This window comes from Carya illinoinensis, chromosome 5, assembly GCF_018687715.1.
Source record: "Carya illinoinensis cultivar Pawnee chromosome 5, C.illinoinensisPawnee_v1, whole genome shotgun sequence".
Taxonomy (NCBI): Eukaryota; Viridiplantae; Streptophyta; class Magnoliopsida; order Fagales; family Juglandaceae; genus Carya; species Carya illinoinensis.
Genome location: NC_056756.1, coordinates 6,115,469 through 6,133,313, shown reverse-complemented (window position 1 = coordinate 6,133,313; position 17,845 = coordinate 6,115,469). Strand labels below are relative to the sequence as shown.

General features: G+C 34.4%; 2 protein-coding genes across 3 annotated transcripts; one reads left to right on the top strand and one right to left on the bottom strand.

Annotated features, from left to right (window-relative positions):
* Nucleotides 1-7,530: 7,530 nt before the first annotated feature.
* On the bottom strand, nucleotides 7,531-8,554 carry LOC122311502. The gene is made up of 2 exons (XM_043126077.1): nucleotides 8,221-8,554; nucleotides 7,531-8,089 (listed from the first exon to the last, which is right to left on the bottom strand). Exons 1-2 carry the CDS (start codon nucleotides 8,465-8,467, stop codon nucleotides 7,848-7,850), a joined length of 489 nt encoding a protein of 162 aa, XP_042982011.1. The 5' UTR covers nucleotides 8,468-8,554; the 3' UTR covers nucleotides 7,531-7,847.
* Nucleotides 8,555-11,609: 3,055 nt separating this feature from the next.
* On the top strand, nucleotides 11,610-14,056 carry LOC122311413 (sodium channel modifier 1-like). 2 transcript variants are annotated; one of them, XM_043125963.1, is made up of 3 exons: nucleotides 11,610-11,787; nucleotides 12,794-13,243; nucleotides 13,469-14,056. In XM_043125963.1, the coding sequence occupies exons 1-3, from the start codon at nucleotides 11,662-11,664 to the stop codon at nucleotides 13,514-13,516; spliced, it is 624 nt and encodes a 207-aa protein (XP_042981897.1). In that variant the 5' UTR covers nucleotides 11,610-11,661; the 3' UTR covers nucleotides 13,517-14,056. The 2 variants fall into 2 exon arrangements, with proteins under 2 accessions (XP_042981897.1, XP_042981896.1); XM_043125962.1 differs by having other exon boundaries at nucleotides 11,613-11,841.
* Nucleotides 14,057-17,845: the final 3,789 nt, after the last annotated feature.

The following is a 17,845-nucleotide window of genomic DNA, read 5'->3' as shown; positions in this document are numbered from 1 at the left end:
CTTCGTGTTCATAAATGATTTCTGAATGAAGATTTAATCTCAATGCAAGAAAGCCTACCAACTGTATGATAAAATTATAAACTCTGTCAAACGTAGTGTTTGTTACAATTACATAAATATTAAAAATTACAATTAAAATTTTAAAAAAATGAAAATATTAAAATCAATATTTTAATAGAATAGTGATATATTTTGAGAGCCTATTATGTGGTGTTGTAAAAAGTGACTAGTTAAAATTTAGCAAAAAAATAAAATTTATAAAAGTGAATTTTCTAGCTAAATTTTCGTTAAAATTTGTTGAGACCACTACTAATGCTCTTAGTGCCATTTTGGCTAGAATGACCAGCTGTTGGGAACAAAATGGAAGGAAAGAGACCGTAAAATGGCAAAAATGCTTGCCATTTAGAGTACTAGTAATAGTAGACTCAACAAAGTTATATTTTGGCCAAAGTTTAACTAAGTTGTATAAAAATTCATTGCAATTGACTCAACAAAATTACAATGATTTTAACTTTGATAATTTTCATTGACCAAATCTGGCCAGCCCAAGTTGTTGGTCAAATATTATTATGACATAAATAATTCCCGTTGGGTGTGCACACATACTGTACTGAGATCTAGCATTCATATATTTTCCCCTCGTGCCACTAGACTGGTAATAGCATGCAGCGTGTGACTTGTTTTAGCTGAAGCTTACCTAGGATAAGGTGAAGACCAAAAAGATGTGAAAATCTACTAGCAAGCACCCAACCACAAGCCTTACGGAGTGAGAAATATAGCCATTAAAAAGTATATCAGTCGAAAAAATGACTCTTGTAAAAAAAAAAAAAATTAGAAAACTTTATCCGTTGAAATAATATGAATGTTAGAAAATTATGTGTAATTTTTTAATAACGAATAAATATTCAAATTACAATTAAAATTAGAATAAAGGAAAATGTCAAAATCAATATTTTAATAGAATAGTGATAAATTTGGAGAGCTTGTTATTTAATGTTGTTGAAAAGTAGTTAACTAAATTTGTAAAAGTGAATTTCTTAATCAAATTTTGATAAGTCGATTACTACGGCTCTAAGAGGGGAGTGGAGTACTGTTTCATACTAATTCTACGATTCGTTAAAAGACCTTTGTTTTGGTCAACATTCATACTTTCATGGAAAGATAGCGGAAAATGATTATAGCTGCATTTTAGGCTGACCCCTTAAATTATGGCTGAAAGAAGAATTTCCTACCAGCGTCACCGGCCAACTCATGCAGACACCGAGCTCCTTGGATATTCCTTCATAGCGTGAAGCAAAGTCCACGACATGTTTTCGATTATTTACCTAACCAATCTAAAAGATGTCAAGTTGGCTGTTTTGCACTACTACTCTTTCTCGCTGTTCTGACTCCTTCCTAGCTAGTCCAGCCCCTGATCTTCAAATCACCCATCTATTGATTCATCTTGTAAATGCCAACTTCTGATAATACAACTTTAATTCCTTTCAGTACTCTCACCGCGCTAGCTCTAATTTCACTCTTCCTTGAGCTGCACTGTGACGGTGATATATGGGTGGTTTTAGCTTCCATTTCGACTGTCGGTACGGCCGAGACAGAGCAGCACTTTCCTGGAGCTCTGAAAATGGGCCCTAAGTACAAGATCATCGAAGGAGGGTCGTTCGACCAGTGGCGCTTTAGCTTTAACTAATCTGATTGGGCTCTCAAAAAAGATCCATTTTTTCTAAATACCACTTCAGGTGAATCCGTGATCATTTTTGGTAGAAAGTATCGTTTTGTATAAGCAACTATCTAATCATTATAATTTATTTAAAAATTTATATAAAATATAATAAATAATTTTTAATTTTTAAAATAATAATAATATTTAAAAATATTTTATTTAACTTTCAACTTTTATCTCAATTCACTTTATTAAAACATTTCTCTTGATCTAAACATACTTCAAGTGAACCAACGATTTTACAAATTGAATTGGTGTTTTTTTTTTTAAACTTTTTGATATGTTCGTTGTAGATTGTATGAGAAAAATAAATTGGTATTGGATAGACAATGAGGTGATCATTGCAGTTTTTAAAGTATGATCCACCGAATAATACAATAAAATCTCAGTGAATACTTACTGCCGGACATGCTGAGCTTTCGATACTGCTATTCAAGCACAGCAAAGATGGGCCAACGCGACACAAAGGGACGTCAAGGGGTTCAAGATTGTGTTCATGAAGAGGTCCCGTTTGAATTTAGAGTTTATTTCAACTCATTTCATCTCATCTTATCTAATCATAACAATTTTTTTTTTTAATTTTTAAACAAAATAAAATAAACAATTCAACTTTTTCAAATATCAAAATAATAATAATATTGTAATAATATTTTATTTAACTTTCATCTCAATTCATCTTATCTCAACTCACTATATATCCAAACCTCACCTAAAAATGCAAAAGTCTGGGTCAGCACAAATTGCTATAATTATTTTCCACTATCGATTAAAAGTATGAATATTATAGCTATATATATATAAAGCTCGCTAGTGATCATCACCAAAACAAAGTCAAGCTGGCAGGTAAATGGAAATTCAGAAAGCATGGGGCTTTAACTGAATTAGGTTGGCAAACATGCATATGTGGCTGAGAATTAAGGTTTGGAAACTTAATTATATTATAGGTTGGCCGACGTGAGCTGGATGATGTTTTCATTGCATAATAAATTTGGTTTCGTTCTGTTCTCATGTTTCAAAACCAACGTGTTGCGTGTGCCCCATATCTAGCTAGCTAGCTTCTGGCCGGTCAACGTTAGTTTTGGAAATCATCAAGCCTAAATTAGCAAGCAACATGATATCATATGATCATATCTACACCAAGCTAGCCCTTAATTAGTTAAAAGCTTTAATTTGTTTGTGTAGTACTACAGCTTCGGTAATATTAAATCTAAATTAGCCATTGGTTTGATCATGCATTCTCTTTCGTTAACATTAATATCCCTGCATGCATGTTAATTATATATGTAGTTAGCAATTTGACAATATTTTCAAAAACAACTAATAAAAACGCATGATGATCCACATCTTGATACATCAACTAATTAGATGTACGTTTTATCGTGTTATGTATATACTTGTAAATCACTTGCGTGCATGCATACATGACTTGAGTTCATCTCTGATCATTTAAATGATTTATGAATATTCTAGACACGATTTGAGCAAAAAGATAACATGATTTTGTAGGTTATATTTTTAGTACTAGCAATGCTATTTTTATTTTATTTTTATCATTCACAGTCAATTGCTAGTGACTGATTTATACTTAAAATTAAGGACCTAACTAAGGTACGTACCACATCAGCTAGTGTAAGTATGGGTGATGATAAAATCTAGAATAAATATAATATTTCACTTATTACTAATTTCACTTTGAACTTATAAATTATATATAATTATTCATTCATGTCTTGGGCATACAATTAATAAATTGGTTTGGAGTGGGCTCGATTGTGTGCCATAGCTACATGTCGTTTTGCCTTCGTATTACAAATCGTTTTGAATCTAGATCTGCATGGGATTCAAATTCTCCGAACTCCCAACGCTGTACGATCAGGCGGATCGACGTTCTCGCAAGAAGGCTTCGACGATTCGATGATGATCAAGGAAAACATGGACGATCTTATATATGGGCTTAAGGGTTTAGCCATCAGTCTTTTGGAACAGCCGTTGGGCTCCTAAAAGGACTCTCGATCCGAGGCCCTCCAACATGCATGCCATTCAAACCTTAGCCATCCAGGGCGCGCGTTGATCTCTCCGATTCAAGCTCCAATTAAAGCCATCCTTTTCACATTTCCACCGGTTTCGCTAGTCCCTATAAATGTACGTAAATAGGAAGAAGATGGAATTACAAAATGACAATACACGATGGAGCCTTTTTTTATTCATGTCCAAGTCGATTTGGTTGCTTCCGGTGTTTGTGAGCATCGAGGCTTCAATATATATATATATATATATGAGGTTTTGGGATCGCCACGAGCCTTCGAGGAGAGAACGGGTGGTGCATAGGATAACGCAGTGATAGACATGAAGTTGAAGCTGCTAGAATATATATATTCTAATATAAATTAGGATGAGATCAAGAAACGTGATTTAATAGGATGCATGAAACTGTGAAATTATATGCAAAAGGAGGTGGGCGGTCATCATGACCAAATTAAGGAGTATCGGCAAATATTGCAGCAACAGTAAAAATGAATAATTAATGTGGGGTACGTACTGGAGTTCCTTTGTTCTATTTGTTCAAAGATTCGAAGTAGGGTGCATGCATGGGAGCAGGTTCTCATTTCGGCTTTTAAGACAATATTTGCATTACATCGATTAATCAAGATCATGATGTTTCAAATATGTTGTTGTGGTAGGACCTCGCACGGAGACCCGGGTGTTTTGTCTCTCCAACGTACATTTTACTGTGCTTACTTTTAATTAATTATGATTATCACTACTATATATCAACGAAAGATCAAGATGTTGCAAAGATGTTTCTAATTCCTGTTGGGAAGTTGATATAGCGTGCAAAGATAGACGAGCAGTGCAGGAGCTAGCATTACTATAACATGAAAAATAATACATGAATCTGATTATTAATATAATAATTAATTTCCCAGTACTACTCGTCCATACAACAAAAAACAGCGCCTAGAAGATGCCGGGAAGATACTAGCTAGGATTTTGCTATACTGCTGCTGTGTGCATGGAAGTAGCTAGCACAGACTCCCCAAAAAACTAGCTTTACGTGAAAGTACTGTACATTTGAAACCGATCGAAAATATATACTTTGCCCTCGTGCATATTGTATTCAGTCCTGAATTGTATTAATGGCCGAACAGCTTTCATCAATAATGAGTTCGTGCTTTAATTTCATCATTTGAAACCACTGATGAGTTCGTGCTTTCATCAATAAATAAAACTAATAAAAACAGCGCCAGTAATTGGTTCTTACCGTATCCATTCAAGTATTCTTAGTTGTACGTTTATGTATACACGTACATTAGTAATTTTTTCTTTAATTCCTTCAAAAAGACTTGAAAAACCTGAACCCATGATCTCGATCGATCACTTAAGGGCTGAAACTTATGTTGGACTTTTTGCTCCTTTGATTAGTCCCACATGGATGAGAAATGGGAAGGAGAAAGCTCTCAAGGCTTATAAATAAGAGGCTTAGCCTCTTAGTTTAAGTGTACCAGTCAAATGCTTAGCTAGTAACTTTTGACTCTAGTTAAATTCCTCTGTTGTCCATTTTGTAAAATGGGAAGAGGTGTGAGTTAGAGTTTTTCTAGTGGTGAAAGCTTTGTGGGTGTGTTTGGGGTGAGGAGAGAAATTATGTGATTGTAATAATTTTTCACATAGTGTATTTTCTTCTCTGGGTTTGGTGGTTTTTCTCCTGTTTTGGAGTTTCCACGTAAATTTCTTGTGTTGTTATTATTTCTCTATTTTTCTTGTTATGCCTGCAAAGGGTAGATCCTAGGGGGTGAATTTGGGAGGTCCAAATTCCCAACAATTGGTATCAGAGCCACTAGGTTCTTTTTGTGGGGTGGAGCTTTGGTGTGGTAGTGTGGATACGTACGGTCTAAGGAGGTTCTGTCTAGGAGATTGGAAATTTTAAGTGTGTCCATTGTGACCCTCCAATCTTTCCTGGGAACTGACTTAGTGAGGTACTATTCATTTCTACAGTAAATTCATCAAAGCAATGTCAGGAAGTAGGGTTTCAAATCTTGTCAGATTTGAGGTGGAGAAATTGGTTTACACAAGGTGTGGAAGGGCAGATCAACCCCTGAAGTCAGCAGTGATTCTAGCGACTGGTGAAACGGCTAGTACAAGGAGCGGATTCGGCAAGTGGCTCCAAGTCAGTAAATGGAGATACTGGTATTGATGCTAATGTTGTGTCTCTCTCCATGAAAAAGGAGACATGTACATCCTTATGGCATGCTGCTAATTCTCAAAATTGCCATGATAGAGGATATGTTAATATTAGCAGGTCCACAAGTTTGCACACGGGCATTGGTTTGGCATTAATGCAGGGTGTGTGGTGGAAATTCATGTCGATGGCTGATGAACTTCCAGGAGAGCCAAACGTGGAAGTTACACCATAATTTTCAGCAAGGTTATTTTCGACATGGGCCGAAGTGAAATGCTTGGAATTAGTTTATTCTAAGTGGGTATGCTTTTATGGTGAAGCATGATAGCGGAAGCTATGAAGATCTTCATTGAGGTGGAGCTTGGCTGTGGAACCAGTCAAAGTCGCAAGGTGGAGATTGTTGGACTTTTTGCTCCTTTGATTAGTCCCACATGGATGAGAAATGGGAAGGAGAAAGCTCTCAAGGCTTATAAATAAGAGGCTTAGCCTATTAGTTTAAGTGCACCAGTCAAATGCTTAGCTAGTAACTTTTGACTCTAGTTAAATTCCTCTGTTGTCCATTTTGTAAAATGGGAAGAGGTGTGAGTTAGAGTTTTTCTAGTGGTGAAAGCTTTGTGGGTGTGTTTGGGGTGAGGAGAGAAATTATGTGATTGTAATAATTTTTCACATAGTGTATTTTCTTCTCTAGGTCTGGTGGTTTTTCTCCTGTTTTGGAGTTTCCACGTAAATTTCTTGTGTTGTTATTATTTCTCTATTTTTCTTGTTACTCCTGCAAAGGGTAGATCTTAAGGGGGGTGAATTTGGAGATCCAAATTCCCAACAACTTAGCTATGAGAAATGAAAATATTTTACGAGGTAGTCTAAGACAAGTTAACAAGGCCCACCGAGGTCCGGTCCGAGACCCTTCTATGCTCCATAAAGACCCTAACCATCCAGGGCGTCGATCTCTTTGGTCCAAGTTCTAGAAGTACTCTCATCTTTACATGATTTCCACCCGCTTCGTTCCACACAAAATGTAGGAAAATACAAAGAAGATGGAACATAATAACGTTATGGTAAAAGACTCAATCATTGATCTAAAAGTTCTAAGACTATTATATATAACTAATTTTGTTAAGCCTTTAATCCTCAGGATTATACTGTTGAATACTAATTTGATTAAATCTTTAACACTTCAGGATCATATATAGCACATTACATTCTCATTTTCATTGAGGTTTTTCTAATTGTCTAAGTCATTTTGGTTGCTTCCGAGGTTTGGAAGTGACGAGGCTACAAGATAGATATTATAGTTTTGCCATATGCAGCAATGGTATCAAGAAATAGTGGGTTGCACTTTGTTCTATTCGCTCAAAGATTCGAAATGGGGTCCAAACGAGCAGGATCGATCTATTTGTTTCTAGGCTTTGAAGACATAATTGACATCACTTAACATTGAATCGTTTTGATGTCCTAACATACATATTATGTTGGGATTGCACACGGAGAGACGAATGTTTTGTCTCTCCAACATTTTATTGTGCTTGGTCTTTATGATCATCATCACTATTGATGGTAAGGATGTGCAAAGATGTTTCCTTGTTGGGAATTTAACCATGTATATATAGATGGACGAAGAGTGCAAGAACATTCCTAAAGCGCATAAATAATGAAATTTTGATTATTTTAGTTACTCGCTACATGGAGTCCATATATACTATAAAAATACATTGAGAATGGAAGTTTATAGTAGTATGTACCTATGCAAAACATCAATACCAAGTAACTGGTACATTTATTCACTAGCTAGCTATCCTCTTAATCATTTAGAATTCGTCACACAATCTTCTAGCGGAAGGAGAAAAAATGTCTCTCATTATTCAATACAAACACAGAAAAACAACACAAACTTAAAAAAGAGAGTAGCAAAAGTAGGTATCAGCAAATTTCTTGTGGCACGTTCTCTGTTAATTATCTACACCAACGGAGCATTGGTATCGCAAAGAACTTCATCAGTCCAAGATTGCAATGAATGCCATCGTGCTCACCGCAAGCAAAGTAGTGAGGTTTCCACTCTTTCAGCACGTACTTAAACCCCTCCCCACCTCCTTGTGTCACATTTCCCAACAACGTTGCCTGGCTTAAATCACACTTTAAGAAGCTCCGAAGGTTGGGTAGCAAGTACACACTGTGACGCGAGTCATACTTGAAAACTGCAACCACCATATATGTAGTCATTAATAGATAGACTTGAATAACAACTGGCTTTACCAACAAAATGAGACGACACAAGCATGCATTCAAAAAGATGATAAAACAAGCTGGAATATTGCAAAGAACTCACCCAAGGTATCATTTATGTAAAAGGGGCCATTGGTGAGAGCCCATTCAGTGTAGGTAAAGTTGAAGCGCCACTGCTCCGACCCTCCTACGATGATCTTCCTGGGACCTCCTTTACATTTTGGAAATTGATGGGAACGACCACCTCTAGAAGGCCATTGGGGGGCACCTCTATTGGCCGTACTAACTGCCAACATGGAAGCAGCCACAATGATCAAGACAAGAGCCTGTGCGACAGTGAAACCACCCATATCTTTTATAGGAGTGCAACTAAAGGGTACGTAGGGTACTTAGAGGTACGTTGATACCAAAGGAAACAATGTAAAATGAGATGGTGGTACTGCATTGACAGGGTGAAGTTAATGGATATTTATAGAATGGGGAGGAAGGGAGCTAGAGAGCAGTGAGGAACAGTAGTGCAAAACGGCCGAATTGACGACCTTTTCAATATTGGGTTGGTACAAATTTGAAAATATAATGTGAAGCTTCTTCATTAGGTTCAACTTATAATTTCCACGAGTTGAAATACCCAAAATTCTTCAAAGAGACACCCAAGGATCAGTTGCGTATCTGCAGTTTTGGGTTGGTGACAGTAGTACCGGTAGTATTAATTAGGAAATTCGCGTTTCAACCATTAAGGGGTACGAAGCCGAAATTGCTAGCTATAATTATCTTTTTCAATTGTAAAAGTTCTCAACAAAACAAGTCAATATTCCAATGGTAATGGAAATTCAAAAGGCATGGGGCTTTAACTGAATTTGTTGACTAACATGGCCGAGAACTTTGGTTGAAGAACTCGTTATTTCCGTATACATTTGCTGACGTGACGATGATGTTTTCATTCACACAACATAATTAATTCTGTAAAATTTATCATAATTATTGTGAGTTTTATTACTCATCATACCATACACCACACTTATTTTTATTTTTTATATTTTTTTTTAATTTTATTCTTTCTAAACTAATTAAGTTCTTCTACTAATTATCCATATATCATATATTTGGTAAGAGAAAAAAATTAAAATTTAAAAAATTGTGTGATGTATGCCGTGTGGTGAGGATGATTAGTAGAATTTTTCTATTATTATTTTGAGTAATACTAGGTACAAGTTTCAAATAGATAAGTTTCATACAAAATTTTTATAAAAAAATTAAATCCTACTAATAAAAAATAGTATTTTCTATAATTTTTTTAAAAAAATTTATTTTTTACTAGAGTTAAATAGAACTTGTTTATTTAATACTTTTTACATCCCATTTGAAATGGTAGCTTTTAGGAAATTTGTTTTGTTCTGTTCCCTTTTGCAAAAGACAACGGCCTCATCCGCCATGATTTGGGGTAGGCTTGGGCTCACATTTCAGGCCCGTCAAAAGGGTTAAATAATTCGAGCTCGAGATGAGGCCCACAGCCAATGTCAGCTATATCTACATGTCGTCTCAAGAAGCTGTATCTGTACTACAAGTAGTTTTTCGATAGAATACAGCTGCGAAGGTAAAGGTCGTTTTGCCTCCGTAGTACGTATTAAAACAGACTACTATTTTTGTTGGGGCGAGCTTGACCGAAAAAAGATTTTGATTTTATGAGTTGGAAATGTAGCGTTAACAGAATCATTCGGTGACCAATTATTGTATTCGCTAGCCATAGCATCTGATAAATCCACAGAAGTATTGTCGTTAAAAGCCCAAATCATATTCGGCGACGGCGTGTCACTCCGTCGTCGCATTTAATCCCTTCTTAATGGAGATGATAATTTCATGGATTTATAACATGCATTTTATAATTTTTATTATGTAATCGAAAAAATTTAGTGTATAAATATTATAAAAATCCATTTAAAGATCTTATAAAATATTACTAAAGATCTAAGTTTTGTAAAAATTCGTATAGAAGTATAATTAGATATTTTATTTTGAGTGAGGGAAAGAAATAATAAAATAAATCTTCTAATTCAATATTCGATACTATTTTAAGATATATTTAAATAATCATGAATATTATGATTTATGTCCCTATCTTACTTAACTTTAAGCTTTAGGGATGATAAAGGTTAAATAACATTAACCCCATAATAACTTTATTTGTAATATTATGTAGGGAAATGATAGTTGTAGTTATGAATGGGTAAGTATCGAAAAATTATTTTTAAAAAAATTAATAAATACGGATCCACATGAAAAATTATTAATTTTTTAATAAAAAATTATATGTACAGTCACTTTTACGTACTCTTTACACATTTCACTAATATAATTGGTTGCGCTACTTTTTTAATATGAAATAACTTCTTTGATCAATCACATTAGTAGAGTTTATAAATAGTATACAAAAGTGACTATATGTAATATAACTCTTTTTTTTATTGTAGATCCTATTCTTTTTTAAAACAATTATACGGCGCTTATATATTTCACGACTGTATGTAAAAATTAACATTATTTATTTTATTCGAAAATTAAAAATATAAAAATATATTTATATAACATACTTCTTGAAGAAGGGTATAGACTATGCCATGTTATAGCATTATTAACGAATTATGCACGGATTATGCATATTCAAAAATAAAGTCACTTTTTAACTGTTAGAGATAAAAGTCTCTTGCAACGAATTAGTCAATATCAAATTCTCTAACTTTTATTTATAGTAAATGTAAAGATAAAATCAAATTTAATTGTTAATGTACCTGATGTAAATCTTTATTTTTTTTTATTTTTTTTTTAATTTTCCATCTCTCCTCTAGATATTTTAGAACTTTTGGTAAAATAAAATATGGTTGGATTGGAAAATAGAGTACATATAACTGTTGGGTAGAATAAAATATGGAAAATATATATATAGTTGGATGAGAAATATAGAAATTTGATTTGTAATTAAGACATTTATATAAAATTTTAGATGAGTTTAATTAGACATTTATAGTTATTAGCATTAAATGATAATTGAAAAAATATAATTTTTTAGCCTATAATTTAATTAGAATATGATTACTAATTAATATATAATAAGTAGAATAATAAAATATGATAAAAAATTAAATTAATAATTAAAAAATTAGATATTTTTTTAATTATTAATTATTCATTACTAGATAATGAATAAATCGATAATTCAATGTAAAGATTTGATGTAAATAGTTAAAATTAAATTTATTTTATATTATTTTATTGTTATATAATAAAAAAATAATTATTCTAATATAAAAATTAATGTAAATAGAATAGTTAAAAATTAAATTTATTTTATATTTATCAAAAGTGTACTTTTTAACTTTTTAATCATACTCTTATTTCATTCATATATGGACTGAAAAATAAGTGTTTGATTGAAAAGTTGTACTAATTACTTCGTATTTAACATTTATATTGATACTGTTAATACGCAGTTATTAGATTTTTCCTTTATTGAAAAGCCGAATCGTCTGGTAAACAGAGGGGGAGAGAGATGAGCGTGTTCGGAGGAGATAGCTGGGCGAGAGAGGCGCAGCAGAGGAAGCGAAGGGTGGAGGATCTGGCCCTGGAAGCACTCGATGATGCGTCTTCCTACAAGAAGCTGCTCAGCGGCAAATACGTATGCCTCCTCTGTCCTCACTCACCCATCCTCGATTCCCCTCTCATGCTCTCTGTACGTATCCACCCCCCAATCTCACCGATTCCTAATATTCTCTCTAAATTTCGTTTCTTTCGCTCTTTTTACCTATTGGGTTTGTTTGAAGATCGTCGTTGTATGTATGACCCTTTATTTAGTAGTATTATTATACAAGTAGTTCAGTTGGGCTTGGTCTGGACGTGTGATTCCTCAATTCCGTCTGTAATCTAGTATTAACTTAAACTTAACCAAAATTTTTTAATCGAGTGCCGTATTTATTCTTCCATGGGAGTTGCTCAGGGTAAAAGCTTTGTAAATAAGGTGGGAGAAGTTTTGTTGTTTAAATTTTGTTTCAGGAAATATTTGCTTTTCCCACCATCTGCTTGAGACCTTTCATATGATGTTGAAAATGTTTTCTACTGGCTTGCACCGTAAAACATTGCCCGCCTTCTGCTTTGTGAAAGTGGAAGGCATTTTCTACCTAAAGGGCGATGAATTGAAGGATTTCCAAGCATTTTTACGAAATGGGTAGTTTAAACTCAGTGAAATGAATTGAAGGATTTCCCAGCATTAGTTTAGGAAATGTGAAATCACTGCCTGAATCAAAAGGGCGAAGGATGGCTTTGTCACTTGTGTGCTTTAAATGGTCTTTTGGGGCTTGAATCAGAACCAATTATGTGTGATGAAACGTTTTTTTTTTAATGAATAATGTGTGATAAAACGTTATGTGTTGAAACACTATGTAGCTGATATTGTGGCTTCCTGAAAATTTTTTCGGGATTCAAACTTCTAAGGCAGCTTACTAATTGCATGGGAAATTTTATTCTATTTATTTTTGTTTTTGTTTTTCTTTAGATGCTCATGTAGCGAATGGTTTTATCCTTCTGCACATATTTCACGTACATACCTTGTATTCTTGACGCTAGCACCTTCTTGTCTTCTCTCCCCTTCAATTTTTACCTTTTTAAATGTTGCAAATCCAACAAAGATGCATAGCAAGGGATCACGCCACCGTGCTGCAGAGTCCAAGCTAAAGGAAAGAGAGTTGGCTAGACAACATGAGATAAATAAACGAATAGCACTGTCAGACTCTTCTGTTGGCACTGCAAACCATAATAGCTACCACCAAAAGTTCAGATCAGTTGGTAAACCATTGATTGAACTGTCACAAAAGGCTACTTCAGAGATACTTTGCAACCAAACTCCTCAGCAGAGTTCCAATAATCGGAACCATGATGTACAACTAATTTTGGATCGCATTACAAGTGGGAATTCAAATCCGAGTCAAAATAGCTTTTGTCCTGCAATTGAAGCAGCTGACAAGTTGGTTGCACAGCAGCAACATTTGGATCTCCATGAGCGCCGAGAGATGGAACTAAAGTTCACAGCTGCAGGTTGGAAGCGTGATTGTCATGGAAAGTGGTTCAGAGATGAAAATGTGAGTCTAATTTTTTGAATGAATGATCCAAATTCTGATAGCTACATATGCTGGCAATATTCTTGATACTGCATGTGGGTCATGGGTATAGAATTGGGTTTCAAGATTACAATATGTCAATACATCACTTCAATCGAAATGAATGTTTGTCTCTGTTTTTTTTTAAGGGTTTTCTTTCTCGTGATGTCAGGTTTAGTGATTTATGCCACAAATATTTCCTTGCAGGTTGAGTTTGATTCCGATGAAGAAGATCCAAATGTATGTCTTGGTTGATATATGTTGGAAGATTGTACCTGAGATAGACATGCAATATGATCCTGATCAAGAACGGCGGCCTTTGTTATCTAATTGGGCATGCAAACGGAGTGCTAACTTTGTTACTTTCCAAAAACCTGGAACAGAAATCTTTTTGCACAGCGATTTGCCTTGAGGCGAGTTGATGCGTCCGTGTCAAAAAATACAGGAAGCCGATGCGGTATGTAATTATGTATGCACTTGCACAATGCATGATCCTCAGCGGAGCGGATTTTACTTCGAAGTTGTAGCATTCAATTAAGAAGCAGTTGCTCGTGCAATTTTATTTATCTTTGACCTTGACGTACGAACAATAAACGATTGGGTGAACTGCGACACACCGAATTATGGACCTACGGTCGAAAGAATTTCCTTCCTGGGAAGTTGTTTTCAAGCAGGCCACGGAGGAAGCAAAAGCCCACGACTACAGGGAGAACTATTTATTTTTTATTTTCAAACAGCACAACCATACTGGGCCCAAAAGCCTTTAAAAGCTTCCCTTTATTATTTTTTTCACCATTCTTGATTTCCTATTCCAAATGCTTCCAGAATTAATTTTTCAGTATTTTTATATTTGTGAACATGAGTCGAAAAAACGTAGGCTGTCTCTCTCTTTTTTTTTTTTTAATAAATTTTTTCAATAGAGAATAAGTTTAAAATTTGGGAGAAAAAGGTCACAAAATTCACTCGATATTGTCATCCAGAGAGAAAGGACTAAGGAGAGAGCAATTTGGTACCACACCAGCAACATGCATTTTAGTCTTTATTTCCGGGAAGTTTCATCGTCCAAAATTCCAAATATCAAACTAATGCCTGAGTTGGTTGGCTGCCGAGAAATATAAATGGGACCATTTGTAATTATAGAAGACGTCCACATTACTTCAAATTTTGTCGTTAGCATTCTCTTACTACTTGTCGAAGGAATCTCTCAGTTGATGGAACGTAAGGTCCCAACAAAAATTGCTCTCAATTATAAACCAGAGCCAGATACTGTTGGCCACGAAATCCTTTTCTTTTTTCTTCGGTCATTTCTGGAATTCATTTATCTATTTTTTTCTTTGAATGAGTTGGTTCTATTGATATGGATTGGCAGAAACGACACGAGCTTCCTGTTTGTGTCCTGGCTCCTGAGTGGTCAAGGTCATGAGCTGTGCGTGCTAGATTTCTGCGAGCTTCTATTTCTTCTTAATAGCTCTGTGTGTGTACTGTGTTCATGATTTTGTGCATCACACGCATGCCCACCACACGCAGGGTCCATTCGTGGGCATTTTGAACGATGATGATCATCCAGTGAATTGTGGATGTCGACAAAGAGCTGTTTTCCTAAAGCTTGAGTGCAATCCTTAATCTTCATCTTTCTTTTACGTTGTTTTTTAGGTTTTGTATAAGGAAAAAGAGCTTTGAGTAATTATTAGATAATTTTGAAATATAAAAACGTATCATTCTCATTTTTTAGAGAAATATTCTAATCACAAAGAAATTACATAAAAAATAATCTCATAAATTGGCATGACTTAATGAGGTTCATTAGATTATAAAATTATTTTTATTGTAAAATAAATCTAACGGATTAGATGAATTACTGATGTAATTAGTCAAATCAATTATTTTATATTTAAAAAAATGGCACAACAAATCATATAACTAAAATGCATGAAGAATACGTAAAAATGATTATACATGAAAAAAAATTTCTTATTTCTATATAATTCTTTTATGGATATATGGGTACTTTTTTCATAAAGTCAAATAATTTAATGAAATTAATCATATTTAATGTGTTGTACTTTTAAGGACAGTTTTTTTCCTCTCCCATTTTAAATTCAAATCTTGCCTTTTGTTTTTTCAAAAGTAAAAAGGGGTCCTCTAAACGAACCCGACAACTAATTTGCATCGAGACAAGTAATCATTTTTTAAACCTAAGCGGTTTGATTAACTACACAAAATAAATATGGATGACAGATTTGCATGCATCCCATGTTAAAAACATATTGATGAAAAAGAGATTGTATATATATATATATTCCCCAACAATGACATTTAGTGGGGAACCCACTCACATTGTACAATGATGGTACAAGGAGAAAGAGAACGATGTACCATAATCATTTTAACTTGCAATAAACAATCTTGAGGACCATTCAAGAGAAAAAAGAAGAGATGGGAGCTGAAAAGGGATGGAAACTGTAAAGCAGATGAAAAATCAAAGGATGGTGGGGGCTTCGGGTATATATATTTGGCTGTAAAAGTCATCGACAGACCACCGTTCAGCTAGATAGTCACATTCTAGACCCCATCTCTCTTTATGTAGTGTTCGATTTTTGACCATTTTGATGGCTGAGAGAGCATCTGAGTATGGTGGGTGAAAGCTTTTTGTGGGAGGAGTGCATGTTGCTATTACAATTAATGGGCATCTTGAGATGGTTCACAATGTATTATGCATATTTATGTACAGGGAAAGGCAACTTTGGCCTCTTGACACTTCCCTTGTTTGAGGGTCCTCAAGGCCTTTCAATGAACTGTGCATTTCTCTGTAAGGAATTAAGAACATAGAAGAAGATGGTTGTTTGCCCACCAAAATAGTGAAAGAGACAATTTCTCTACGAAAAAGAAGGCATGGTTTTGAGTGGACTGCGGCCAAAAATGTAGTTGACAGGCGCATGTTGCGTGAATGAAAAACCCCCCACAAAAGACTTCTATTTGGGAAGCATAATGCTTCACACCCAATTCTTGGAAAGAACGTCCCCTAATGAATAAATAAAACAATTATTCAAAGAACCATTAGAAAGTAGAAAATGAAAATGAAAAACTTCTTAAAAGATAGAGATAGAGAGAGCATATTTGGAGTAATACCCACGTTGTGGACCCCTTCTTGTTTGTCAAAAATGTGCACTTAGGATGCCCCTTTCAAGCTCTTTTCAGTCTTTTTCCCTTTTTTCTGAGAGTAACTGTAACACAGGGGAGAAGCTAATACTTTTCTTGATAAGCAGGCGGAAGCAAATAAATTCGTACAAGAATAACCCAATTCAGGATAATTTAGTTGATACCTTAATCACTCAATACTTTACTTAAAAAGAAAAATACTACTTATGGTCACTTTTATATATTTTTTATACATTTTATTAATGTGATTGACTGCATTAATTTTTTAATATAAAATAACTAATTTGACTGATTACATAAAAAAAATACGTAAAAAATACATAAAAATTACTGCATATAACGTAACTTAATAGTAGAATATCCACAACTCTGCACATAACTATTACAATATTTGATTCAAAATATTATTGTGATATGTCCTATAAAAGTTTAGATAAGATAACTTTGACATCAAATATGTTGGTGGCATCAACTAGGAAACTTACAACATAGTTTACCTTTTTATAACAATATGCCTATAAAAGTAATTTTAGGCTTGGCTGGCCGGAGTTTGAAGAAAGAGACCCAAAATTGGCATGGACGTACCTTATAAACAATTATAGAGATACCCAGAAACGAAATGGACAAAAGAATACGGCACACCGAACTCGTATCGGAGCAGAGCCGGTCCTCATATCGGTCTTACGATCATCATTACAACTGATTGCATCACGAAGACCGTCGAAGGTCATATTGACCAATCAAGATCAGGGATCGCATATTTTAAATTAAATACCATAATTAAAAAAGATATATATATATATATATATATATATATTTATTTGTTGTTGGGAGGATGTTGAGCACATGGGAGCCGAGGTGTTTATGTACCAAAAAGTTACGGGCAGGATAAATTAAATTGGTGCATGTGCAATGGCAATGTGATTTGACCCCCCAACCCCCCTCCCACCTTAGCAGCTCGCCATCCTGATTCCTGATTCCTGGCCTTTTTGCTTGTTCCAGATCCGTACATGTGCCTGTGCGCAACCATTCATTTCCGTTGTCTCCTTCACCAAATTCATTTTATTTTATTTTATTATTAATGGTTAAAAAAATCTTAAATATATAATATAATTTTTTGAAGATGAAATTTAATGATATTATTTATTTTATATGAACCATAAGGGAAGAGGTATATTCGAGTATTTGAAATGAGAAGTGTTACAAATAATCATTCATGATAAGAAAAAGCAACCCATGTTGATTAACTTCATTTTGTTGGCTATGAGTTTATGACATAGACCATATATTGTCATTGACTATGTATCGTTGTAAAAGTAAAACCATTTGAATTTGTGCAAAATTGATTTGAAAAACGTGACTGGCAATTGGCAAATTGTCTTCCTAGTTATGATGTTCTTCTTTTTAATAAGTAAAGCTCAAGCG